Consider the following 27,242-nt stretch of genomic DNA (forward strand, 5'->3'; position numbering starts at 1 on the left):
CATTTTGCTGTAGCTGGCATGCTCTTCTTTGTCCAGAACACAAGTGTTTACTGTCTTTTGGGGTTACTACTTGATTCCTGGTGAGCCATTTTACTTTAGTCTTTTTTTACAGTAATTTATTTGGTTTAGTTGACCAAGATCCTGTCAGCTTGGCTATAGATAGCCATGATGCTGTAATTTATTGCGTAATTTATTTTGAACACCTATGTTCAAATAAGCGTTACTTAAGGATAAATACTAACAAAAATGCTATCATTGTCTTAAATGCATGAGTCTGATGAACTTAATTCACCCTTCATGGAAAAAAAATAAAATAAACACTTTATCTATACAGAAACTTGCCCATGCATATTAAAACTGAGGTGAACAAGACCCTCAAGCAAGCTAAAACTGATCTTTTGCATGCTAAAACAATTGGGATAGATCAGAATAGCTGAAAGCCTAATTTGGCTGTTTTCAGAAAAAGTACCATATATTAATCATCCTGCATTTCTCTTTCTATGATGTTTCCAGCCTACTAAAAGCTTTTCAGCACAGTACAGTAAATCAGCTTTAAGCAAAATCTGAGCTGGAATTTGGACAAGAGCTGCCTTTGCAGATATGTATACACTAAATTTATAAATGCCAATCTCAATGCACTTCTTCCAAGAGGTTAATCATTGTATAACTTAGAGGTTATTGTGTGTGAGTTGCTGTGTAAAACCTGTTAGTATTATTTTATGGGGGCAAATCTGATCTTTCATATTTAACTGGAGACAATGACCTCAACATGAACACCCTTCCTGTTCAGACTTGGAAATCCATTCCCTCCACACGATGCTAATCTTTAGGAATCTTCTGTATTACAGAAATAGGAATACTTGGCAAAGGATGGGAGAATACCATGTAGCAAATCTCATATAATAGATACTTGCAGAGGGAGAAGGGCCAATGAACACACTGTCTTCTAAATATTAACTCTTTTCAATCTCTATTTTCAGAAACAGACATAGGCTGAAAGGCATCCCAGGACGCAGGCGTGAGAAGTAGGACCTGAAAGAAACTACCTCCAGAGATGAGACATATTCAAGCTTAGAGTAAATGGGTATAAAGGTGAAATTCAAAGGAGATTGCAGTGGTTTTGATCACATTTCTCTGCTTTGCTTTTTCTCTTCTCATTTTAAAAGGAAAAGGAAATAATTTTGTGGCTCTATGTTGCAATAATGAGTGATGCAGGGACCCCAGGCAGGTGCAAAGGAGTGGTCTTTATTGTTACTGCTAGGTAAGGCTTTATAAAGCCTTACCTATCGGTAACAGCTCTACATGAGGGAGTATAGAAGGGTTTTACTGATGGCCTTTCAAAACTAAATATGAAAAGCAAATGGAGCTTTCAAGCATGTGAAAGAATTAACCATATGCTTGGCTCACAGTGGAAATTCTATTCCCTTTTTTAAAAGTTAAGCACATACTCAATCTTTATCTTTTTCTGAACTATCTGAAAGACAGCATAACATCTGATCAACCATGTTACATGGGTAGGTCTGCCCTTTGGCAGCTAACTGAAAAGAGAATATCAATGAAAAAATCATAGCAGCATAACAGAACCCAGTCCTATAGATCACTTTTGAGCAAATTATTTACCCTTTTCTTAAGTTTTTTTTCCCGATTCCTTTTACAGTTCTATCAGGCTGTAACACACTGTGTGGCTTTCTATAAGGAAACCCGAATCTTACACATTTTTACCTTATGCTTTGCTTTCTTTTAGCCAGTCGAAAGCACAAGGCTCAGTCTCTGCCTGCTTCCTTAACTGTACACAGCTAAGGCTTTGCTGCTACATGGTTGTTTGTTCTTATGATTCTGTGCGTACCTCTTTCTCTCCTGGATGTTGCTGTAAGTGGTCTTTAAACACAAAGAAAAGTTAAAGGTTTAGCCATTTCTGAGGAGGATCCCCAAGTGACAGATAAAGACACTGGATGCTGCAAACAAACAAATTATAAAATATTCCTCAACCTGCATTATTTACTAGAAAACAAACTCATCAGAATGGAGAAATTACATCTTGAATCTTCCTACACTTTGAGATGGCAGTAACATCAGTTCACCCTCTGTCCTATGGGGACATAGAAGGGGTTAGCATTATACTATGAGGCCTGAGCCTCATGTGACAGGAGGGAAGACCAAAACATCAGAAAAGGTGAACAAACCTGGACAAGCAGCTATTCTCTTTTACAGACTTGCTGTCCTTCAGCATTTCTGCCTTCTTCCATGGTGAGGTACTTGCTCTGCTTTTGTTTCAATGCTGGACTGGCACACCTTTTTGTTTTGTAACATGCCATACACAGAGGCTTATGTCCCCATAGGGCATTTTCCCCTTGGCCCTGCTACCGTTTCAGAATTCCGGTGCTTATGATGTAATTGGCAGCACATAGGTATGCAAGGCACACCCAGAAAATTCATCTTCACCACTGGGCTGTGACAGATATCTCTACAGCAGCCACAGTGCAGTCAGAAGATTATTACATTGTACTACCTTCAAACAAAAAGACCTTTTAGGTCAACAAAATGGATTCACAAAGGGTTTGCAAGACTGAACATGCTGGGGGTTTTTCAGGATCAAAGCCCTAACAATTGCAAAGAAAAGATGACTTTTCTTTTGTCTTGTTATAAACGCACTTGGGAAAAAAAAATTCTATGTTCCTACACAAGCATAGCGCATGCCTAATTTTTCAAGTTTGAAAAGACCTTATTGCTTATTGCAAACCACACATCACCTCCTCTGCTGATCCAATTCTTCTCTCCTGTATCCTCCAAAGGACTAATATAATAAAGTATATGTTTATACAAAACAAATTATTTCCTGTGCAAAGGCCATGAAGTTTCTTGTCTGGGTGATTTATCATTCTTCAGGGTCTGACAACCTTCCCAAGTCCTAGGCAAGGATGCAAATTACACTGGACCATGCTCCTTGCATTGACCTTTGCAAGCAAACAGTGGTACTCCTACCTGGGCATTATTTGTAAACTAGACTAAACTATAGCCCAGCCAGATTTGAGAACACTAAAGGTTTTTGTGTTTTTTTTTTAAATAGCAATGAGATGACCACCTATTCTAATTGTCCTAATAGAAAACCTAGCCTGTTCCATGATAAATTGAGAAAAGAAAACTGTGACTTGTCAGTGGGAACAGGAAGACTTTCTCAGATAATTTCTTTTGCAGGAAAAAAGTCACACGTTTTCTCTTCTGTCTTGGTTCAGCATGTTATTTTCATGCACCATGAAAACAGATCTATATTTCAGACAAATAAGGAGGAATTCTACACCTTTGGTAAAATAAATTTGGTGAGGGACGAAAAGTCTTCATTATGTTCAGCTCCTTGCAACTGATCTGCACAATATAGAGGCCAGGGCCACTTGTCCTTTAGTGGATCATAGGCAATGCCTCGCTCTGTATGCCCCCATGGCTAGGGACAGCCAGGCACCAGTCACTCAGTCAGCCCATGGTCAGTCTGTCAAATGGAGGTGTGTTTAAAGTAGGATCAGAGATGTCTTGGTTCCACTGCAGACAACAAACCCACAGGTCTGTTTGGTATCAATAAGGGTTCCTTCAGACTCAGTTTAAGTAAGGCCTTTGTAAATTCTCACTAACACATGTAAATCCCCTCCCACACATCAATAAAATTTTATTTTAGAGAAAGAGAATGAACACAGATACATTGATCAAAAGTTAGCTATACAGCATGTCAGGAGCTAATGAAAAACAAAGATATATACTCCTTTACGATAACAACAACTTCCCACAGAGTCCAGTGTGATAACAAACTGCCAGAGCCCCAGAACCAGCAGTGCCAAAAAATCCACCACCAAATGGATCTTTTAAAGCTGTGGCCCATGTCGAGGTTGAGGACAAATTCAGTCTCTGCCAATATGTTTTCACTACCTATAAGCATCTTGGCTTGGACTTGATAATTATAGTGTGCTGAGCCAACCAGCTGTCACTAAGGAACAGGAGCTGCCCAAATGAAGCAAAATGCATGGATGTTTGCTGCTGATTTCTCTCACAATAACGAACCCAGTTACAGCCTTTTGAGGCATGTAAAAGTTACTGCATGAGGCAGTAGGAGATAGAGGGGAAAAAAGAAGAGGAAAGGGAAAAAGAAAGAACTTTGAACATTTTGTTCCAGTCAGTTTTCATGAATGAGGAAAACACCAGGCGTGATTCAATCAAAGGATGCCCTCCCAGAGTCATGCTGTTGCTGGAGAAGTGGCCACTGGGCAGACACCCGAGACATTTATTTCCCAAAGCACACAGACCCAGTCTTTGCTGAAACACGAACTTTCACTGATAGCAGCACACATACATAGCAGGGCAAACAAGAAGAACGGCAGAAACGGCTGAATGAACTTTATTCAGGATCTGACATACAATGTCAGTAAAATGAATGCGACCTAAAGAAGACTGTTACACTTATAACAAGACTGAGTTGGCAGCTTTGCCCAATTAGTACCAGTTCATTTTATGTTGATAACTCGTATACACATATGATGTTCTGTAAAAGCTTAATAGAAGTCGCCATAAATCATAGTCCTTTTTATCCCCTGTGCTCTTTATGTTTGGAAAGTACTTTCAGTTGAATCTTCTTTAATACTAGTTGTAGACTGAAATTAATGCAAATGTAATTCTAGGAGTCTCTGCAAGACACCAGAAACACATGGACCAGAAAGGTTCTTTTCTCAGCCAGCATCTATATGACTACTGCTCTTAAAAAACAAAACTGTTTTGTTCCAATTACTGTACACCATGATATTTACAGCCGCTTTAGCCTTCACAGAACTAAGATAGGCAAAATGTAGGGGTTTTCTCCCCTTCCTCCTGAAGTTCAAGTTATCTCCGAGCAACAACTGCCAGTTTGCCTATGTACTCACTCACCTACTTGGGAAACATTTTAAGCAGCAGTAACCGACACAAACAGCTGCTACATTTGTTGCACTCTAATGGCAGAGTACCCCACCTGCTTACCAGTAAAGGAGATAGTAAAAATTGCCATGATTTTTACTCTTACCAGTAAAAAGGCTGAATGCTTTTCTCAAGCTGCTTGAACTGACAGTTGCAGCCAAGGAAATGGGTGTTGTCCCTTGATATGCCCCTGGCCTGCGCTTAGCTAAAACACTGAAGCCAAGATGTCCCCAGGGTGGCCTAACAGAGCACTTTACAGGCAGTGTTTGTTAACTGCTGCCTCCTGCAAGACCACCACCAGCAGGAGGGCAAGTACAGACTTGCTTTTAGGAGGGACATGTCTGAAGTCTGTACTCAAACCTGAGGGATACTTTGCCTTTTGGTAATCTAACATCCACAGAACGGCCCTTAGGCAATTTCAGGGCTTTTTGTTTCTAGCCTGTCATTCAGAATTTTAATGAGGAGGAAGGGTCAGAAGCTAAAATAATTATTTATAAACCAATGTCAAGATTTGTTGTGTAGTTTTTCTAATGTTTTCCCATGTACAACTCTAAACTAACTTATAGACTAGTGCATTCCTTTTATCATTGCTTGTCATATTTATTCTCCTTTCTTGTAACATTTTCTTCAGTAAGAGAATGGTAATTCAGCTACATGTTCCAAGAATATAACAGACTCTAACTGCAAAAATAACTATTACTGATTTTCATTTTTCCTTACAGAGAAACTACACAGAGACAACATTGTTTGCTTCTGAAGACTACACATACACACACACATACACACAGATTAAAAGGTATTTATCATAAGCATTTTGGCAAACAACTCTTATGAGGCTTCTGCTGAGTGAATCCCTATATGACTTTTTCCCCACCTTGAAAATAAGGCCAGAAATGCATACCTAGCTGTTTCATAATAGTAGTGTTTTGGTTTTTTTTTAATATTAGTTATTTTCTACTTGAATAGCGTCTCAAAGCTATAAAGCATAAGTTATGTATTCATTAAGATTCTTACTTGGTTTATTTTGAAAACAATGGAACAAACTTCTCACTGCCATCTTACGTTCAAAATCTCAACTGGGAAGTCTTCAGATATGAGTAGGACTGCAATAAATACTTCCTTGTAATTTTACTGATTCTGACCTCCTTAAAGTTCATTATAATGCACTCTAAAATAAAATAAATTGGCAATACATTCAGAAAAAAAGCTTTTAAAACAACACTACTTCTCTTGCATTGCATTCAGAATTGTCTTGTATGCCATGAAAGTAATCCTCACTCACAAAATGGGAGCTGGGAAAACAAGTGGGGCTCTTCCAGATTAACTATCACAAAGAGAAACTGCTGAAGAAAGCAATTAAGAAACCCACAGCATCCCCTAATTTAAGACACATTATTAAAAAAAAAAAAAAGAAATAACTTGCCATGAACAAAGGAAAATGTGAGGTCTGCTGCAAGCTGTGCCCTAATTCTTTGCTTATTCCAGTCTTTCTGCTGTTAGTTTACAGTATTTTATGCACTATCCTCCATAAAAATAAACAGGTAAACAGGTCCTTGGGGATTTACATGCCACAACCAGCACTTCAAAACTACTTGCAATAGCTCTCTTTCCACACCTTCATAGATGTAAACAAATGAATATTTCTGAACAGGGGCTACGGGTATCATTTGCCTTCATACTGTGCCAAGTGGCTTTTGAAATGCCAGTTGTTGTGGAAACTGGGGAAAATGGTAAATTGCATCCTAATGAGGGCTATTCTAGCTAAGCATTGGGACAATATCATTGAGAAAAATCTCTTCTCAATGCTGTTTTAAAAGGTATTTTCCTCCATAATTTACCAAATTGAAAGCTAGGACAGTAGCTACAAGGAAGCAGCTTGAAAAATCTGCATTGTCCTTGCTACTGTCCTAAAAGAACCATGCTTTCACACAAAGACCTTGCTGGAAGCCCTAGGTAAGCAGAGCTGTGACAAATCCTGCTCCAGCATTTTTAGTTCAAGTCCAGTTCAAGTCCAGTTCGGCAGGATTCTGACATAACATTCCCAAATCAGTGACAGACTTGTCACTGACGTTGAGGGGAACATGAAACAGACATTCTCACAGAAACAAGGGATGTCTTAGCACAGAAATACCTCTGAAACTGAACAAGTTGTGAGTCTCAATAAGAAGAGAGTACACACATAGAAAGTGTTCTATGTGCTGCAGTTCTCCACTCAGTAATTAATATCTGCAGATATACAGGAGAGGAGGATGATCCCTATTGTGGAGTTTAGTGAGAAGGAACACAGGGGAGAGATAAAATATGGGCAGGGTGCAGCTTGAACTCTAAAAAATAGAAAGAAAAGGAAGATGACTAAACCGCTCCTGTTCAAAAGAAAGGGGATCTCCAGACCTCAGGTGATTAGTAATGCTAGTCAGGTATCCCCGTTTTCTCACTTAAGCATTTTAGGTCCTGTTAATTCATGTTTCTTCATTCTTAACAGTGTTTTATACCTGCTCAGGAAGATAAACATCTGTCCTGCAAAGAATTCCCTTAAAGATTTTATGCAACATTTTATGTAAATACTATGCCTGGTACAGAAAGAATTTGTCCATATCCAAACCAACACAAGCCACTTTTTTCTGCACAGTGATTTTTTTTTTTCTGTTACATTTGACAATCATATTTGGGATATGTTTAATAAAAAAAAGAAACTTTTGCTAGCTTGTATATCACTACTTCTTAATGACTCTCTTTTAATGCCACATATTGCACAGCTGTGCCTGTTGGAAATATTTCTGCATCCTAATTTGTTAGTTGTCCTACAATTTCAGAAGCTTGTGATCTCTTATGGAAGTTTGCAGATGTAGTTCCCTCTCCCTCCCCAGCTATAGTATGACAATGCATGCCAGAACAAAAGCTCTGGCACAGACTTTGGAGACGGATGTGGAAAGGTTACATAATTTTGCAATAAATTCATTATGATCAAGCAGCACCAGTTAAGACAATCACTCTCCTGGCCAGAGAAATAAGTGAGGAAGAGAAAAACAAAAAACCCAAGTCTTCATTTTTCTGATGTCCTGTTGCATCAAAGCACAGGTTGCAACAAGCTGAGAAAGTGTAATGTGCTTCAACGTCTTTTTCAGTTGCTATGGTACAGTTTCTTATGGAAAATTCCTTGTTCTGCGTGATGTTTTTCCTGCCTCATTTGGGATGGCAGAACCGTTCCTTGTGTCACCTGAGAAACCGGGCTGTCAGTTTCCACCTATTGGTGAGAAAGAAACTCATCAGCAGCAGAACTCAATGGAAAATTCCTTGATTAGAAGATTCTGCGCTGGAGGCCAACATGACAGTGGGGAGCAAGAACGGATAGGTCAGGGGATGAGGGTGCCACACAGGATATCTGGCTTCCACCTCAGGGTCAGACACAGATTTCCTGTGTAATCTGGGGGCAAAGGATTTAGTCACTGGGACTCCCTGCTCATACAGGCAGGACAACCAAGCATCCTTTCCCCATTCCTCACCCTGTGCATGAAGCCCCAGGTCTGTAACCTGCCCACTGCACAACGAAGTAGCTCCAGGTTACAGAAGTGGGGCCATAGCCCAAAAGCTCTTCAGGCAAGGGTTATGTGCACCTGCAGAGTCCCCAGTGCTTTGCACAGTGAGGTCTTGTTTGGACCATGGGGCTCTAAAGTAATGCATGGAAATAATACTGAGTGATTTCATTATTTTCTATTTTTAAGGAAAAATATCAACATAGGCAAGGAGGGAAAACTCCAGCTTTACTGTACAGCCAAATAGGAAAAACACTGGGCTTTTGGAGGAGATCTGCAATCTATTTTCTGCATAGATAATACTGAAAATTGCCAGCAACACAGCATAAAAATGGTATTATAGCATGACATTAGTGATAGAAAGCAATCAGGGATCAGGCCATTTCACTAGGGGAATATTTTTTATGGACTAGTTGGAAGTAATCCGATTTTAAGGTAACATTTTTCCTGCTGGAGTGTTTGCCCTTCCAATCAAAAAATAATTAGATTCCACCACTTTTGATTCATGACAAAAACAAAGCATGGTTAAAAAGAAAAACTAAACAAATCATTAATGTTTTAATGCTGTTGGATACCTGCGGTACTTCAGAATGCCGAAATTTCCATGGACTCCCTATGGTGGTGAGAAGAGCTTTTGACCTCTCTGACCAAATGGGTTTTTAAAATAATAAATGCATAAGTGTTTGAAAAGAGACTCCTTTAGTAATGTCTGTCATGAGAATGAAGAGCATTCAAAATATGACAGTGCAAGTGCATTCCACAGGACAACTTTTCTGGTGGTGCCAACATTTAAAGCTCCATTGACTTCAGTGGAGTTTCACCCTTTAATCTATGAAGGTTTGGACTTGTTGGATATCACTTGCAGTAACGTACAACTTTTTGTCTTTTAGAGTCCCTTATCAGATAAGTTCAACATGAAAAATGATGGAAACAGGTGTAGGAATGAAAGAAAATATACTAATATTAATTAAATATTAGTCAGGACATTTGAAATTTTGATTTCTATAGCATTAATTCCAGCATAAAGCTAATAAAAAAATTCACTGAAAAATATTAATGATGTAAAATAAATTTCAAATATTTGGTGATGATTTTCAGTTACCTTTCTGCTTTCTAAAACAAAGAAACAAATTTAACATTCCAAAGTGGGAAAATCCTTCCCCTTCTCCAGACAAGCACACACATAAACACTCTTACCCATATTTTGAATTATTTTCACAAATTGAAATATTTTCCCTAAAAAATTCTTTTTAAAATACCAACTTGTTTAAATTTTATTGAAGATTTTTTCTTCTGTTTCAATAGTTCAAGTTGAAACTTTAGACAAAATTGAACCAAGTTTCCTCTGCTTTCTCTATTTTTAAGCAGCAAATAATCTCAAAATGCTGAAATGTCCCATGGGAGGAAAATTCTATTTTTGAACAGCTTTACTTCTGTGCATTTAAAATCTCAGCTACTACTGGATTTTACTGGATTATACTACTGGAGCTCTGGAGGTGAAGGATTTTTACTGAAGATGGAATAATTCAGTAAAAGCTGTATTATTCTAGCTGTACAAGGAGGTTGGTAAAGGCTGCAGGACCCATCTCACTTTGCATTATGATGGAGGAACCACACTTTCAAGGCTGCCACCAGATGTAGAACTGGTTGCCAGTCTCACACAGAAGCTGTGCAGGATCCGGGCACAGAGTGGAGCACATTGCTCCACTGATTGTTTTCCTCATTCTACCAATGTGGACTCCCAGTTGACAAACTTTACATTCGGATCTGAATTCTGTGACTTAAAAGAAATTGCTCTCAAAATCTCTCCCAGACTGAGCAAAATGATTATAATGAAAGAGGGATTCTGCATTTTGATTCCTATGTTACTGCAAAGACTTCGTCTATGTACCAATCCTTTGGAATAGCAAAAGTTCTGCATGCAATAGTATTTTTGTGTTAGAACTCAGCATTTGGATTATGATGGGCCATCTCATCTTCAGTAAGGATGGTGCCATTATATCAATATTCCTAATAAAAGAAAATCTGAAGAGTAGTTCCTCAGCTTTTCAGCAGCCAATGTAAATTAGGACACCTTAAACACCCAGACACTTTGATAATCACAAGCACTGCTGTTACATTTCCCTTCTCCCAGCATCCTAGTAATCCTCCTCCTTGTTTCTCCAGCAGCATAAGTAGAAGCTGGGGCCTGGAGGTGGGGGGCATAGAAATAAAGAGTGACCTAGAAGAGGTTTTTCTTTTTCATCTTGTATTCTATTGATCCTTTCATACTCCCCAAAGATCTGAGATGTTTATAATTATGACCATAATGCAATGCCATCAAGGATTCAAGAAGACTTCCCTACTGAACAGATAGAGAAGCAATAAACATCAGTTTAAAAGCTATAAAACCAAGTCAACCAATTGGTAAAACCACAGTTACAAGGCCAATTGGTAAAACCACAGTTACACACCAACCTCCAGTTCTCTTCACTTGGGGTACAGAGGAATGTGGGTAAATTCCCTTCTCAACCTGACCAGCCTAGTCAGCTGTTAGGATAAAACATAGCAAAACTGGAAAACTTAATGAACCCACTGGCCTGGTGAAAGGCAATTAGAAAATTCTTAATCAAACACTGTGTGTTTAACAAGTCAGGTACTGTATCAAAAGCAAAGACTACTTGCCTAAATCCTTTTGCCTTCTTAATCCTTTTCCTGAAACCACGGAGAACAAGGGAGGTAGTGATTGTAATTGTGTTAAGTTTGGAGAAGTACAGCTGGAAAACATTGGCTTCATCAGAGTAAATTGACAACAGGCCTACCCTTTGTCTTCCTTATCTTTTATTTCCTTTTCCCTCCCCCATTCTCTGCTTCTTCCTTTTGTTGGGGAGTGGGAGAGCTGTACACTTTGCTGTCTCCCAGAGTGCCACTTCTTACCAGAGCCCTCTCTGGTTATTGCTTGGGTGTGAGTCATAGGATTTTGTATTTTCCTTCCCCTATTTTCTGAGCATGATTTATATCTGCTGCATCTTTGTGACATTGGTTCAGTTTTGTCCAGTCTAATTAGTTTTCTCAGTAATTGTTTCTTGCAGTTCATATTTATAACACCAAGGTCAACCTTAATGTGCTTGCTGGCCTAAACACCTAAAGATAAGAATTTTTCTCCATATTTGCAACATGGGCATTATTCCCTGTAGCAAAGCCTAAGGACATATACTGTGTTCTGCCCACAAGGAGCAGAAGGTAAAGTTAAAGAAGTTAAAGGTAACAAGCAGAAGTTAAAGGTAACAAGCAGAATGTTAGAGTTCTCATTGACTTTCCTTTGTTCCATAATTTTGCTATAAAATGGAATAGTATACTTCATATTTTTGCATTCATGTACAGGATTCATTTCATAAGTCTTTACATTATTTTTCCCTGATGCTTTGCTCCCCCACCTTTCATTGGGTTGAAGAGGCAGGGATAAGAAACTATTGTGTCATGTGAATCAAACCATCAACCTTCTCTAGATCACACTAACTGTTCAAAAGTGTAATTTTACTTACAGTCCTCCTAGAGCTTGCACAACTTAACAACACACACAAAGAATACACTCAGTAACTCAAGTGTATCAGAATGCAGAAATGCTTAGCTTGCACAGTATTAAATGGCTCATTAATTTACTTAAAAGCAACAACCCAAAAGCTAATTCCAAATACAAAGAACAGTAGTATCTGGGTTTGGTTTGAATGTGTTCAAATGGGCTTTGATCTATGCCTGCCTTAGACTGACTACCCAGAGAGCTAATATGCCATGCAAAACTTGAAGTCCAGGTCTGCACAGACACAGCCTCTCCAAAATTTAACCAGAAAGCAGAGTAGGGAATAATGGGCAGCTTGTGACCATGGAGGGTTTATATCCTAGCTTGTGAACCAGGATTTCCTTTCCTTATTACCAGAGCATCAAGATCTAGGAAAGATTTAAACCCAGGACTGATTTCTTTCCTGAGACCGCATTTCCATTCAAATAATTGTTCTTCTTTCTTAAAAATGAAAACTCATCTCTTGAGATGCTGTAGCTAATGAACAGTGTGGATTTTAACATGCATGATTGTATATAGTATAGCCATAGAGAAACACCACAGAAAGCATAACAATGTTTCTTAAAAGCTTTTGCAGACATCTAGATGGGATGTATGACTGCTCTGATGAGGCCAAGAGCTCGCTGTGGGTGGGCACAGTCCTTTTTATATGATGAAAAATAACTATGTCACACAGAGACAGGAACTCCATCCCAAGAGGAGACAAAAAAAAAAAAAAACCAAGCATTTCTCTGTACACTTTCTCACCATTGTTATAAAAACACACAATGCTTTTCTGTGTTTTTCCCATAGAAAGTGCTGTATGTATTTCTGTGTACATATTCTGTCAATAAACACAAGCTGCAAAGTTGAGATGGCAAAGCTGTCTTCTGCAGGAGCAGTGAATACCTGTGTGCTTTGCTCTGTCTTGAAAAGACTCTGCCTTGCAGTCAAAAAAAGAAACCTACCAGTCCAGAAAAAATCTCTTACCAGTTTGTTTAATGTTGCCATTTACCACAGCCCTGTTTCAGATGTTGAGGCCAATCCTAAAACACTCAGAGATCAATAGGCAGGAAAGACTCATGTTGGTTAAAATGGGAAATCAGTTCTGGATGGGGCCTCTAGAGGAAAGCTATCACTGCAAAGAAAAGTTGAATCTTCTCATCTTCCTCTTTCAGTCAGAAGTTGGACTTCATGATCTTGGATGTTTTTTCCAATCTTAATGATTCTATGATTCCTGAAAGATATACTCTGTTTTGCACTGTGTTTATTCCTCAGTGTGGTACAATTCCAGGGTTCTCTATAATTCTGCCATGAAAAGAGGCAAAAACTGTAACTTTAAAATGCGATTCAAGCTCATGGTAAATGTGGGAAACCATTTCCAGCAACAATATGTGCTACATTAGAATGCATAATGCAAAAGCCTTTACCAAGCTGGGAAATAGTCATCTTCCTTTTCAGGTAAAAAAGTGAAGTCAAAAAAGGAAATGTGTTCTCCAAGAAGTTCACTGTGAATTTGAGTCTTAAGTCTGTGCTCCTACCATATCTTCCAGGTGAGATGTGAGATTTACTGTGTCTGAAGCTACACCTCACTGAAAAAAAGCACTGATGTCTCCTCTCAGGGGTGGGCACAAGGCTGAAAGTCCCTTTCCTGCCAGGCTAAGTTGAGCACAGAGCTTTTGAGCTCCAGGTGTGATGCCTGCTGGGGCTGGCTATGGCATCTGAAGGAGTCCAGCCCACTAACTCACCCTGCCCAGCAGTGGCACAGAACTGATGTGACTTGGTCACAGCTCACACCTGCAGTCAGCCCTGGGCTGCCGAAGTTGAGGGACTGCAAACTTGCCTCTGCTTGTCCTGCTGCAGAGGGGGTACCCTTCTCCAGACACTTTGTTAATGCTGCGGGGGTTCAGAGACCTTGGGGCAGAGCTAAAGGCTTGACTCTGTGATTGCACTGAGTGCGGGACACTTATCATCCCTGATCTTCCTAACACATCATTACCTGCCAGGACAGATGAGCATCAGCTCGCTGTTACATTGGCTGTGGGTGATCTGTGACTCACTGGCCTTACAGCTGCTTCTGATCTCTCTGCTCCTCTGCTCTCCTGGTCCTGAGTATTTCAGCCATAGAAGGATATAAATATGTTGCTGTTAGTGTCAGGGAAGGTGTTACATAGTATTCAGGGAATATCTGCTTGTTTACTAGACAGGGTTAGAGTATTTACAAAAGGACATCAATGTGTCACTGAGCACAAGCCAATCTAGGTGTTAGAAGGCTTGAAAGAAATACTCAACTTAAGGTTTATTGGATGCTTATTTTGAAGAAAGGTTCCTAATAGGTACTGCCATTTTCAGGTACTAGAAGAGTTACTACCGTGATCCACTGTAGTAACTTGTCCATTCCTGAACTGAGCAGATAAAATACACAAAATGAAGCAAGAATTTACCATCAACATAAGCAGGAATGGCATTGCTGGACAATGATAACACAAATAATTTAATTCTCACCTGATTATACTGCATCTTTGCACACCTGTCATTGCACAAGTGAACTTTATGGACCAAAGCATCACAAAGCCATTAAAACACAACATGTGTAACAGGGTACTTCCAAACCAGGGGCTGGAGAATTAGCCTACGAGCGTTTCTCTTGCTCTTTACCACTCAGGAAGGAGCTTTTCAAGCTTTCCTACACAGGGCAGGTCAATGCATTTCTGTCCAAAGGCAATCCCATTGCTATTTCAGTCTCAACTCCCTTGAGCGGAGTCTGCAAATACTGCAAAACTGTTGCTTTTCTTCTGATGAGAATAAAACAGGGACAAGATAAATCATGTCCTCCTGCAAAGTGGTTGGAACAAATCAGACATGTAATTATTGTGTTTTCTTTGCCAAAAGCTGAAGCTGAGGTTCTTGTTTCTTTTCCATTTGTTTTTCCTTTTTTCAGTTCCTACTTTGCATGGAACATGTTGCACTTGATGGGTATTGTTTCCAGATATTTCTTGGGGTTTTTTTGTTAAGGCATCCACAGGCCTTCCAAGCTGTGGGCACCAAAAAAAAAAGAAGAAGAAAAAAACCTACATCCTTGAAAGAAAGCCTAAGAAACCAAACCCAAACCATCTAAAGAATTTGTCCGCAACACTCAGAAATAAGAGTTGCAGTGTGGGAATGGCTTCATTTCAGAAAGTTTCTAGCTAAAACTCTGGCTCAAGGAAGTATTCCTAATGGCAGTTGAAAATTCTGTCAAATCTGTCTTTCCTTCAAAATTATATAAACTGGAGATTGTTTGAAGTAAGATTTAGTTTCTATCCAGTCTTGGGAATAAATAACATTATAGAGACAGCCATCCCATTTTCCATTCCTCCTTTCCAGTTCAATGGGAAATAAACCAAGGTGGGAGGAGGAAAGGAGGAAAGCATCTCTGAAAACAGCTTTGCTTCCCATCTTCTTAATTCTGATTCCAACCATCCGATACAACTCAGAGCTGCTCAAGGCATCCTCTTGCAGCCTTTTCCTGCAGCCTGTGCAACTACTGACTTTCAGCAGTTTCCAACAACCGGTTTTCAAAGGCATTTAGGTAGCTAAACGTGAAGCAATAATTTACTGGAATTTCCCAAAGTACTAAGCTGACTAAACCTCTGAATTCTATTGATGAGACTTTACACTTTGAAGCTGTTTAGGGTTCCTTAGAAAACCAGTCGCTTAGTTTTATTTAGCACCCGAATGCTGTTTCAGTGGACTAGCTGACACCTGAAAATGGAATTTAGATTCCCTCAACTGCAGAAATTTAAAAAAAATCCCTAGAGAGAGTATTAGTACTAGAGTACTATTATATATAATATTAGATATACAGAGATATGTTGCACTATAGAGAAACAGGAAATAATTTATATGCATACAACACATATTTTTTATAAATGCAAAAAAATGCCCCCATGCCATACATTTTCCAATTAATTGTTTAATTGGCCCCCAAAGCTAACAGGCAAGTTGCTAGCCATAGGTACAGCACAGTGTTTCATCTGGAGAACTTTAAAGAATTTCAGACCTCATTGCAGCATTTTGACTTAGCTTATTTGACACATATTTTCCCCTTCAGGAGTTTTGTACTTCAATCCCAATAAGTCCCTCTCAATCTGCAAAGAGTAGTCTCCAATTAGTATAGGCACGGAGAGAAGACCAATCCAGTGTTCACCTCGTACCAGATCTGTATGCCTCATAATTCACTCCACATTCTGACCTTTGAAGATCAATAGCCCATTCTCTGTGGGATGGTCTGCTCAATCACAGGCTGAGAAAGCTACTACAACCCTCACTGCCACATGCTACTGAGCTCAAGGACTGCCTGTCTCTCCTTTTGTCCCTCAGACATATCCCAGTAAGCAGAGGTCCCTTCAGCACCCTTAACCAAGAAAGCAGAGGGTAATGAAAGGTGTTCTCACTTCTGTCCAACAAATCAAAAGAAAACTAGCTTAAGGGCAAGTGAGAAAGGGAGAGCTCTAAAAAATGATCATAAAATACATTTCAGCTGTTGATTAATGATGGAAATATGTTCCTGGGATTGTCTACTTACATAATCCTAGTTTTTATATGACTCAAAAATGCTGAACTCAGGTAGTTTACTATACAGAATATATATCTAAATTAAAATGGCATATTAATTAAACATCCTCCACTGAGAAAAAAAAATCTTATATTTTTTCTCCAGCTGATCTTGTAGAACATGAGAAACCTATTTAAAATTTATTACCAGGCTGACAAAGGCTGACAAAAATATTTTAAGAACATTATAGAACATTACAGAGTACTTAATAATATTACCAACTGAGTTTTTATTATAAATAATTATTATTTTATCTCTGATAAAATTTTAAATGTCTGTTAGGTTCAGCTTGTTGCTGATCTACCCTATAGTTGTAAAACAGATGCAGAGAAGTCTGAGAGGAGCTGAGGAGCTCCTCACCAAAAACCTGTCAAAACCAAAAGTAGCATACTTAAACTTTATAAACCTCAGTGGCATTTTTGCTGGGAAAGGCTTCTCACAACCAGCCCTCATATTCATCTCCAGTGGGACGCAGGGGGAAAGCAGCTCCCTGGTAGAATTTAGTAGCTAGAGTACAAATGGTGTAGGAAAGGGAGGGACAGTGAGCAGGTAAACTCCTGCTGGGTGTGAGCTGCCATGCAAGTCAATACTGCCCCAATCATGCACAGAATCATGAGGGAAATGCATATATTCAGAGTTCTGATGGCTCCAGGCATAACAGGCCATCCAGACCTCCTGCCTGTGGCAGAACTGCAGTCTTGCAAAGCCAACCACATGGTTCTGCAGGACACAAACTGCTAAACTTCTCTCTCTTGTCAGTCTAAAAGCACCAACAGCCTTATTTGCTGAGAGGCAGCTGCTGGCGAGAGCAGTGAAGGTGCTACACACAGCTGAAAAACAGCATCAGGTTCATCACACTGTAACTGCAATAAATACTACTCTGTCTTAACCAATGCTTACTGTGGGTATCTGTATTCCTGATAATCTTCTCCCAAAATTCATCCTTAGCTGAGTTCATGCTCAGGGCAAACTGCACTTTTACACAACATGTTTCTAAATAATGATGCAACTTGCTTGGTGATGAATTCAAGAAAATTAGAAGCAGGGTTTATGAAATACTTTTGGCTAAAAACTTATTTATTTCTAAATTTCTCATACTTAAGTATTTCTCAGATTTAAAATTTCTCATTTTATTCTTACTTCCCTGGGATGTGTGTTTCTTATTTAGCCAGAACTTTCACTAACACAAAGAAATAAATCCAAGGCCAAATCCCACTCCCATGCATGGGCTCATGACAGGGATATTTTCAGAATGGATTACCTTTTTTTTCCCATTCAGTTTAAGTACTACCCATGCAGGTTTCTGTATATAAAATCAACACCCATAGAACCTAGTTTGCAGAGTCTTAAAAGCATAACTCAATAATTAGAATATAAATTACTATTTGTCATTTACTTAGATAGATGCTCTGGTGACAAAACATTATATGTATCTCTGATAGAGATGTATTATCAAATGACAAACTGAATGTGGCAATGCCATGCAGACTACACTGCAGTAAAAGCACCACACTGGGTTTTTTCATTTGGAGTAATAATTCTCTCTAATTGCAATGAATATTTGAACATATGTTTAATTTCACTTATCTTTCATATACTGTGCTCTGTGACTGAAGCCCATAGTTGGGCTTGATGTAGACAGTGTAATTCAGTGCTCTGCTGAGGAAGAGCAGCGTTCTTATCTGAAGTCTACCTGACAAATTTAAGCAATTTAAAGCCTTAATTAAGGCTTCACCTTAATTTTGACACTGGACACTTCATTGAGAGTGCATGTTTCATACTGTCTTGAATCATATTATGTAGTTGAAATGCATACTTTGGATCTTCTTTGCTCAGATGTCCTTGTAACATCTGCTATTTACCCTGAAGTATGTTTCATGGGCTGTTATTTCCAGGTGGTAAAACTCTTGTGCTATCCACAAAACAGAGATCAGAGTCAAAGCTGTTCTTTCTTGCAGTTGCATTTCCAGCATTTGGACTTCAGTGAAAATATTTTACTGAATAATCTGGGTGACAGAACAACATTCTGTGTGATAAAATGCAAATATTTTGCAGAGAGAATGATATCTTCCTTTTTTGATTAGACATAAATGGACTTCAAGGACAGATCAAGACTGCAACTAAAGTTATATCCTGGAGAAAAAAAGTGATTCTGTGGGTTTACCTCAACACTAAATGAGGAAATGTATAAGTTTTTCTTTCAAATTCTGAAATTTAATTAGGTAAAATCCCACACTTTTCAAGTTGAAGCCTTCTGCCTTTGGAAGAATGTTGTCCATCTGACTGGGAAACAAAAAAATGCAGGTTTATTAAGTCTCAAAATGAACATCAGGAGTAAAAGTATCTAATTTCCCTAAAATGCATTTATTCCCCATTACATTTTATTAGTTGGACAAAGGAAATAAGTGACCACATTCTTGGGAAAAATATCTGAGACTCAGAAGGGTATGGTCTGGGAGAAAAATCTCTTGCCCAGTTGAAAAAAAAAGACAAAGACAACTAATGGAATTACGCCACTAATATATACAACAGCCATTTCTGACATACCTGTGACTTGATGAATGACGGTAAAGACACACAATTTAAATAGTGATTGCAATCAGGGATTAAAATGCAGTCAAACTACAAATGTATTTAGTCAAAATAATAACATTTAACTTCATATATCTTTATATCCTTATTCTGTCAGTAAAATATCTCCAGAAGAAAACAAACAGTAGAATCAGGACAAGAAGTAAATATATTTTATGTACCTCCTTGTAATCTCAACCTCATCCATGCTTGTCTTTCAGCATATAAAGTTTTTGTAGTTTTCAGCATCTGAAGAGTCCAAAGTGAGTGCCTTGTTAAACCTCGCAATCACAACTAACAATGAATGCTAGGAATAACAAGTTCAACTTGGACAGAAATGTTTTTCTTCCCAGTCTGGATTTCCCTAAGATTCATCAGTTTTTCTCCTCTGCATTCTAGCTGCTGAGGTCATAGTGTCTTTTATAGGAAAATGAGCTGCTTATAAATTTTCAGCTCTGCAAGCTTTGGGAGTTGATGGAAAATCCCCAGCCTCAGGGCTTAGCTGGCTGAGAAAACACTACAGCAGCCCTTTTTCTGTAGTCACTCAAATACAAAAGCCTTTCAAAAGAGATGGAAATGCCCACAGAGTGTTTGTCTTGGGCAATCCTTCTTCTGTGCACAGGGACCAACTTGATTAATTTTTACCTTATAATGTTAGACAAAAATTACCCCTATTCCTCAGGACTGTAGGAAAGTGCAGGGTGACAGACACAGTCTGGAATAAACTCAAATGGAGACCACCCACTACAGGCAGTCTGTATTTTGCACATTGCTACTTTCCAAAGGACACTACCTGCACAGGATGAGCCACACCCAGAAACAGACAAATATGCTGCTCTGCATTAGAGGCCTGTCAGGTCCCTGCAGCCTGAAACTCTCTTGGTGAATTTTATTTTTGCTAGCAGCTTTCATTTCACAAGAGCATCAGTCCCTGCCTGGCAGAGAAGCTTGAGCCCCCAGCAAAGAAATATGTGCTGGTGCCAGGCTCTGCTGTGGGACTCCTGGGACAAGGATGCCTGAGAAATACAGACCAGGTAATCACAGCTCCTCCTTTTGTTGCATCTACCCTGGAAACACAGACAACTACGTCTTCATACTGAATGACTCACTGATATTGATCAAAGGGTTGGGAAGAAGGTTGTCAACATGCTCCAAAATTAAGAGAAACCAGACTGCCTTGTATGGTGTCAGTGGTCAGAGCTGTGAAAAACAACAGGGTGTTGAACTACAACTAGCTGCACCCTTCTGCAAACAGCCTGGTAGACGAACTGCAGCTCAGGGGGCCCTCATGTCAAGCTGCTCCCCTCTGTTCTCTCTGGTGGCTGTAACAGGGCTGTCTCCCCACAGTAACAGAGAAGGGACAGCTCTGCACACTCATATGCTTCTGCTCTGTTCAAATGCTCCCAAATATCCAAAGCTGAATTTTAAAAAGAATGTAATGAATAAAACAAAAAATAATGCAATATACAAAAGAACAAAAAAAAGATCCAGATTTTTTTTGCTGTTTCCTCAGGTTTCTGGGGTGTGCCTTATATTCTGAATTTTTTCTTCAGATTTTTGTCATCCAAAAATGAAACCTGACATCATCACCAGAATCCAAGGCCTATGGTTTTAAAAGCAAAAGTACTATGGGAGTCATGATAAAATCATAAGAATAACTGCCCTATTTCTTTTCTCTCTCAAGATTCATTAAAGAAGGTGGACTGAAGCAGAGCACTAGCACACAAAATCTGGCTATGCATATGTTAAAAAGAAATATATTGTTAAAGAACAAGTAAAGTCAGAAAAAGATTGAGGTCACTCTTAACTAAATGGTGTAACAATCCCTAAAATGCAAAAATCCCTAAGCATAAATTGAAAAGTTCAGTGCTCAGAAGGGGATAAAAGAGGGGTGCTCTGAAAACTTCTGCCTTTAAAATTAGCACTGCATATGCAATTAGCAATTTACTCTGGAACTATGAGCTAAATTCATTTTTTCAGATCAGCAAAATAAATAAAAATTGTTCTAGAAAAATTATTTCTGCCAATTCATAATCAGCTTCAGACTTTCCTTAATGGAAGCCAACTAGAAGCAAAATCGTTATTATCTAAACTGCGTATTCAGACTCCTACACTTGAAAGAAGAGAATCTGAAAATGCAGAAATACAGAACATACTCAAATTTCCCATATGAAAGTCACAATCCACACCACACCATCTGAAATGCAATAGCTATTTATAAGGCCAGTCACTGAAAACATCTTGCCACTAAACCATCCATTGACTAATCAATAAGCCTGCCCAGTACAGAACGCTCCTTTCCAACACTGAAATCAATTAAATTGACAAAATTGAGTGAGTTGCAAGTACAGATTAGCTGGGAAGTGCAAACTTATGTCAGTGCAGTTATTTCTCCACTCCAGGGGGTCTGAAACCGTGAGCTTGCAAACTTCTTCATCAAAGGGCAAAATTCTAACCTTCCTTTCAGTAGCATCCAAACAACCACAGTGACTTTGTGGGGCAGGGCTGGGAGTTACTGGGGTAAGGCTCAAAGACCAGTTTGATTCTCAAAATCCCAAAACCACCTGCAAGAAATTTCTTATCCCAGCTCTGCCCTAAGAATCTTAGCCTGGGCACTTCCACTGACATTTTGTGACCTCTCCTGAGGTTTGGCTTTTCACATTTCTACCAACACAACCATGTCAGACTGCATGTCCACCATTAATAATGGAAATCTAGAAGTAATGGACAGAAACATTCCAAGTACTGGGCTGCAAATTAAGTGATGAAGAAAGCCCATCGTTGCTCCTTGAGAAAATGGATTTGTTTCTTTGGTCCTCTTTCAACCAATGTAGCAGTCTTGGTTGATAACTTCAGCAGCTACAACTTCTGTGCAGAGGTGTAGAGGACTAGTTTTTAAAATACCATAATATTAACTAAAATCTCAAAAATCTTAGGGTCTGTGACAACTTACAAGATTAGTGAATCTAGTAAAGGTTAGGATTTATGCTCCCAAGATATTACATTGTCCAGCTGCTTTCAGGAAACAAAAATCCTGCAAGATTTGCCATCCATACAAGGTTCATGGAACTGATGATGTTACTTCCCTACGAAGTTATGCCTCAATTTTCAACAGCAACAACTGAACCTTGGTAGTTCCCAGGCAAGAGGTTTGCAGGTGGACACACTGGCACCTGGTTTATAATGGCTTAACTGCAAAGAGCACTGTAGCATGTCCAGGCTTCTGGATCTTTCTCACCCACCTGAAATCAGAATTTTCACTATCTGACAAGAATTGATAAATGAGAAATACCTTCTGCTTTCACACAAAAAGGAGCCAAGAAGTTTGGTAGGTGTCTGAAACATGTCTGTGTACCTCAGACTGTATCATTTCAAGGTGAAAATATTCAAGATATTGGAGTGGCAGATGAAGCCACCAGCCAGCATCAAGCAACAGATCATGGAATGGAAAGAAGCTCTGGGACAGCATGTCAGGCAGACACATGCTGAACAAGCTAATGAGAAATACTGGTAGTTAAGCAGTAAATATCAGCCAATCCCAACTGGAAGATGGAATCTTCTACTGTTACATCAATTAAAGGTAGAGATGAGTGTTGTGTTGAAATGACAGAAATGCAGTCCTTCTGAGTGAGCACTGGAACTGTGTGACCACTGAAGCTGATGGGTCTTTGGTCTTCACCAGTTTGCTTTTCCCACCCTGAAGGCTGCATCTTAAGAGGAGGAAAGTGCTGTAACTTTTAACCTGAGACAGAGTCTTTAGAAGTCATCACTCTTTTGATTTAGTTATTCAATAGTGAAAGGACCAAATTACAAGATACACTGATGGAATATTAAATGACACTGATCGTAATCAACTTTTTAATTTCCTTTTAAACACATGCACTGCTAATTCTTCTCAATGAAGCTTGATACACTGTATTCAGAAATGGTTTTCTGTAGATAAGTCAAAATATGGCCTAATTAGGTAATAAAAAAGAAGCTTCACTTACTACTAAGAGCAAAAGTATTCCTTCATTTCTGTGAAAACTACAATACAATCTGTATACAGTTTCATCTAGCTTGATGTCTCACCTTCTTCCACAGACCAACATACACTAAATACAAAAGTACCTTTTCCAGCATGACTGTCAGTGATTGTTGAGTTTAATGCTGGTGAACAATGGAACTCAGATCAGAGAGAAAATGAACAAAATTGTTAACTGTCTTGCTGGAGATGAGAAACCATATGACATTCGGAGTTGTCATTATTCTATACAGGAACAAGGTACAAAAGTACTTAGGTTAGAGGTTTATAAATACCAGATATACGCATCAGGAGGAGGTTGGCAGGTTAAGAAAGGACAAGCACAACTCTGTAATAATAAACAACTGAGAAAGAAGGAAATATGTGACATTATATCTGGGAAGCCCATTTTTGCCCAAGACAATTTAATTACACTTTTTTTATTGGATAGATGTTCAGGGTGGTATAAGAAATCTGCCTTGGTTTATACACTGCCATAGTTTACCTGATTCTCTCTGCTAAAGCAAAACCACCACTAACACCACCACACCACCACCAAAACACAAAAACTGGGACCACAGTGGCAATGCGGCAGAATGCAGAGAATCAGCCCCTCAAACCTCCCCAGAGCACCGCAGCAAAGTCCTGAAGCATATCCTGCAAGCATTTACGCACCAACCAAACTTCATGTACTGTGATTAATTTCCCTGACACCATGTGGGTTTCATTGCAGCACAGAAAACCAAATACAGACTTATGTATTTTTAGGATCAGGACCTACTTAACACAAGTCAGCCATGATTTAATATGTCTGTACTTAATGTGCAGTTTACTGAATGTGAGAGAATTCTGTATTTTAGTTCAGTTTGTGTTTTTCCCCAGAACAGCACGTATGTTATTTCAACACTGATGCTGACGTTAAACACTCTGCAGTTACTGGTGTTTATTTAAAGAATTAAAAAGTTGTCTAGTGCAGCTGGGAACAGAGGTACAGTAGCCTCATGTTTAAAAGCATAGAGAGAACTAGGGATGCTGCCCATTTATGATTCTTTAGCAGCTTCTATTTTTCACAAAAATTAATGTTCTAATCAGAATGCATCTGTATAATGTTTTTCTCATGCTGATCATGTGTCACCAATTCAGTGATTTCCTTGTGATCCCACTGCATATGCTGGGTCAGCATATTCAGATTGTTATTATCTGCTGGTAGAAGAGGTAATACAGCATTTCTAGCCACAAAATAGCACCACAGAAAAAAGCTATAGTAAGAGTGAACATCAGGGATGTACAATAAAAAGGCAGAAAAAGACTTCTTGTTGCAGGACCATTCTTTGGGACCATGTTTAGTGAAACAATCTGGATCTAAATAAGCATTAAGATTCACAAGGTAAGTCAGTAGTTCAGCATCAGTCTTTTTTTGCAGTGTCAGAAGTCATGCATGCATGCAGTCATGCACAGGTCAGAAAAGATATTTGTTACAGCATTTAAGTTTTGCAAAGTTGGAGGCAAAGGCTTCAAACCTTGACAGTAAGCCCCTATGCTACAGTTTGTGCTAGAAAGTGATATCTTTCAGGGTAGGATACAGAGAGGAAGCAGTTGCAAGCCCAGTGCTCACTAATTATACTAGGAAAGTGTAGAGTGACTTCGCAGAGAAACAATTGAAACTTCCAGTGGCGCTTCAGAACAACCTTCTCTGAAAAACTTAGAGAACTTAGTGTCCTGATGAGAAATAGTAATCTGTGCAGTTACTATTTATCACAATGTCCTTTAGGTATTTTTTCAGTTATGTACATTAATGCTAATCACTGGTTCAAACCCCAGCATTTAATATGTTCAATTCTGAAACTATTACTGTGTTTGAAAAATAGCATCTGAAGTAATTGATACTCTTTTTTAACTCTTCATAGTTCAATATGTTTAGCTCTTCATATTTTTTCACATTCCACTTGGTATTAACTGAACATGAAAGATTTTGTATGCAATACATATTGTCCAGCATGCAACCTTCTTCTCTTCTGCTCTACTTTTAAACATTTAAAACAATTTCTGTCTGTGGAGGTTGAGTTTTACAAGAAAATTACAAGAACTGAAGTTTTAACTCTTATGATTTTTACAGCTTTACAAATACTCAGATTTGAAAGTTAGGTTATAATAATACGACATCATTATATGATCTGGTGATGTTGATATGATCAATTTAAAAGTAGTGCATATGTAACAATACTGACTTTTGCTTCAGATCCAAGATCCATTTTCTCCCAAGAATACATTCAGAGCACAGGACTGGCCAAAGACCACTGAAATCAATGGAAAGGCTACCAGTGATTTTGATGAAATATGGTGGGGGTTTGAGCATAACATTGCTCACTTCATTGCTTTGTCACAAAGGCTGAATTTGGCTTAAGACAGAGGTAAAGCAGTTCATCCCATGTACCTTTAGTAAATAGCACACATTTTAACCCCACCATTCCACTCCCAGGAATTTAGAGTATTTTGTTATGCTAGATCTATTAAGGAGCCACTACACTTGCACAGGTAAAATGAATGATTGAAACACATAGACTTGTCTGTACTTACAGGTATCTGGCTTGAGCTGGCTGTTGGTAATTCCAAAATACTGTGGATTTTCAATGACAGGAATCTTTGTCATCCCAATGATGACTGCATCAGGACCCCCCTCAGAAGAAGAAGGAGTGTTACTGCCATTTGAGATGTGGTGGAGGGGACTGGCTGAATCGTCGTCATTGCTGATGACTGAAGAAGGACCTAGAGTAAGAAAAAAAGATTTTCTTGTAACCCAGTGTATGGTACTCTTCCCTCAGATGAGTAATTTTTTATTATTTTTTTTAAGTTTTGGTCAGTTGTCCTTCATTCCTACAGTCAAAAGCTCTCTTTGTGTGCCTTGTTGACCTTACCTCAAAAATTTTGTATCTCTGGGTGCAGATGGAGAACGGTGGTTTTTGTTCTTTAGGAACTGGAATCAAAACAAGTTTTTGTACTGGTGCATTACCCATCCAGCACAGTCTGTCACTGTGCAATATCTCAAAACTTGTTAAATAATTTTGTCATTCTCAGAAATAAGCTATGGAATATGCACATTAACTTTTTTACCTTATGCCCTACTTGAAGCACACAGCAGTAACAGCATAAATCCAGGGAATGCCTGCCCTATCTGGCATTACAACAAGACAAAAGACACAGCAAATAGGCTCATCCTGATGTGGGAAGCTGCTAATTTCTGAAAGAAACGTGGGTTCAGGGCCAAAATCCAGGGGACAATTTGCATAGTTCCAGAGGTGCAGAGAAGATGCTGAGAGGAGCAGAGGAGTAAAACCTGGAGCTACTGCAGAGAGGCTCATCCTGTCCAGGGGCACATCCTACTGGCTCTCCAGTCCACATATAAATCTAGTCACCTTCCAGAAAAAAGTCTATTGTGAATGGTAATTCAGTGACAGATTTGTTTTGTTTTCACCTCATGCTTTGTATTTTTAATGAAAGTGCCACACAGATAAAACCTTGCAAATAGATTTAAAAAAAATATCCTTCTTAGCACAGTGTCCCACTTCTGTGAACTGCAGGAGCCTTTGAACTAACAGCAAATCAGCACAGATAACATTTGAACTCTTGACATCTAACCCTGTCACTTAAATTCCACATTACTTCCAGTTTTAGAAAACCAGAAGCATCATTTAGCAGCAAAAACATTTTGCCTAATGTCCTGACTGAAGAGACAGCAGAGAATACACATATTTCACTTCATTCTCCATCCACATTAACGATAGTTTTTTGGGATGACATTCACATCTTTTAATTGTAACAATCAAAAGACTATGCTAGAAACAGATGGAAAAAATCACCCTCTGGAAGTGCCTATTCTGAAATAGCATCCTTAGCCAACTGCATTTAGCTTTTGGGCAGCAGCAACAGCTTGAGAAAATGTCCCCCCAAAGAAGGGGGCAGAAGAGAAGATTTTGAGGACAATAAAAAGCTGTATTTACTCCAAGTCACCCAATTGCATGTTGGACTCATGTTGGACTGTTTTAAACTGGACAGAAGGAACACTGTAGA

At 38.9% G+C, this 27,242-nt stretch overlaps 1 protein-coding gene across 2 annotated transcripts in view; it reads right to left on the reverse strand.

Moving 5' to 3' along the window:
• The window catches only part of NTRK2 (neurotrophic receptor tyrosine kinase 2), a 196,243-nt gene that overhangs the window by 58,036 nt on the left and 110,965 nt on the right, over window positions 1-27,242 (reverse strand). For both annotated transcript variants that reach the window (XM_071424841.1, XM_071424840.1), the window contains one exon: window positions 25,752-25,940. In XM_071424841.1, the coding sequence (XP_071280942.1) occupies window positions 25,752-25,940 (189 nt within the window). The remainder of the gene's footprint in view (window positions 1-25,751; window positions 25,941-27,242) is intronic.

This window comes from Agelaius tricolor, unplaced genomic scaffold, assembly GCF_023055355.1.
Source record: "Agelaius tricolor isolate 1412-34295 unplaced genomic scaffold, bAgeTri1.0.p SCAF_4, whole genome shotgun sequence".
NCBI classification, from domain to species: domain Eukaryota; kingdom Metazoa; phylum Chordata; class Aves; order Passeriformes; family Icteridae; genus Agelaius; species Agelaius tricolor.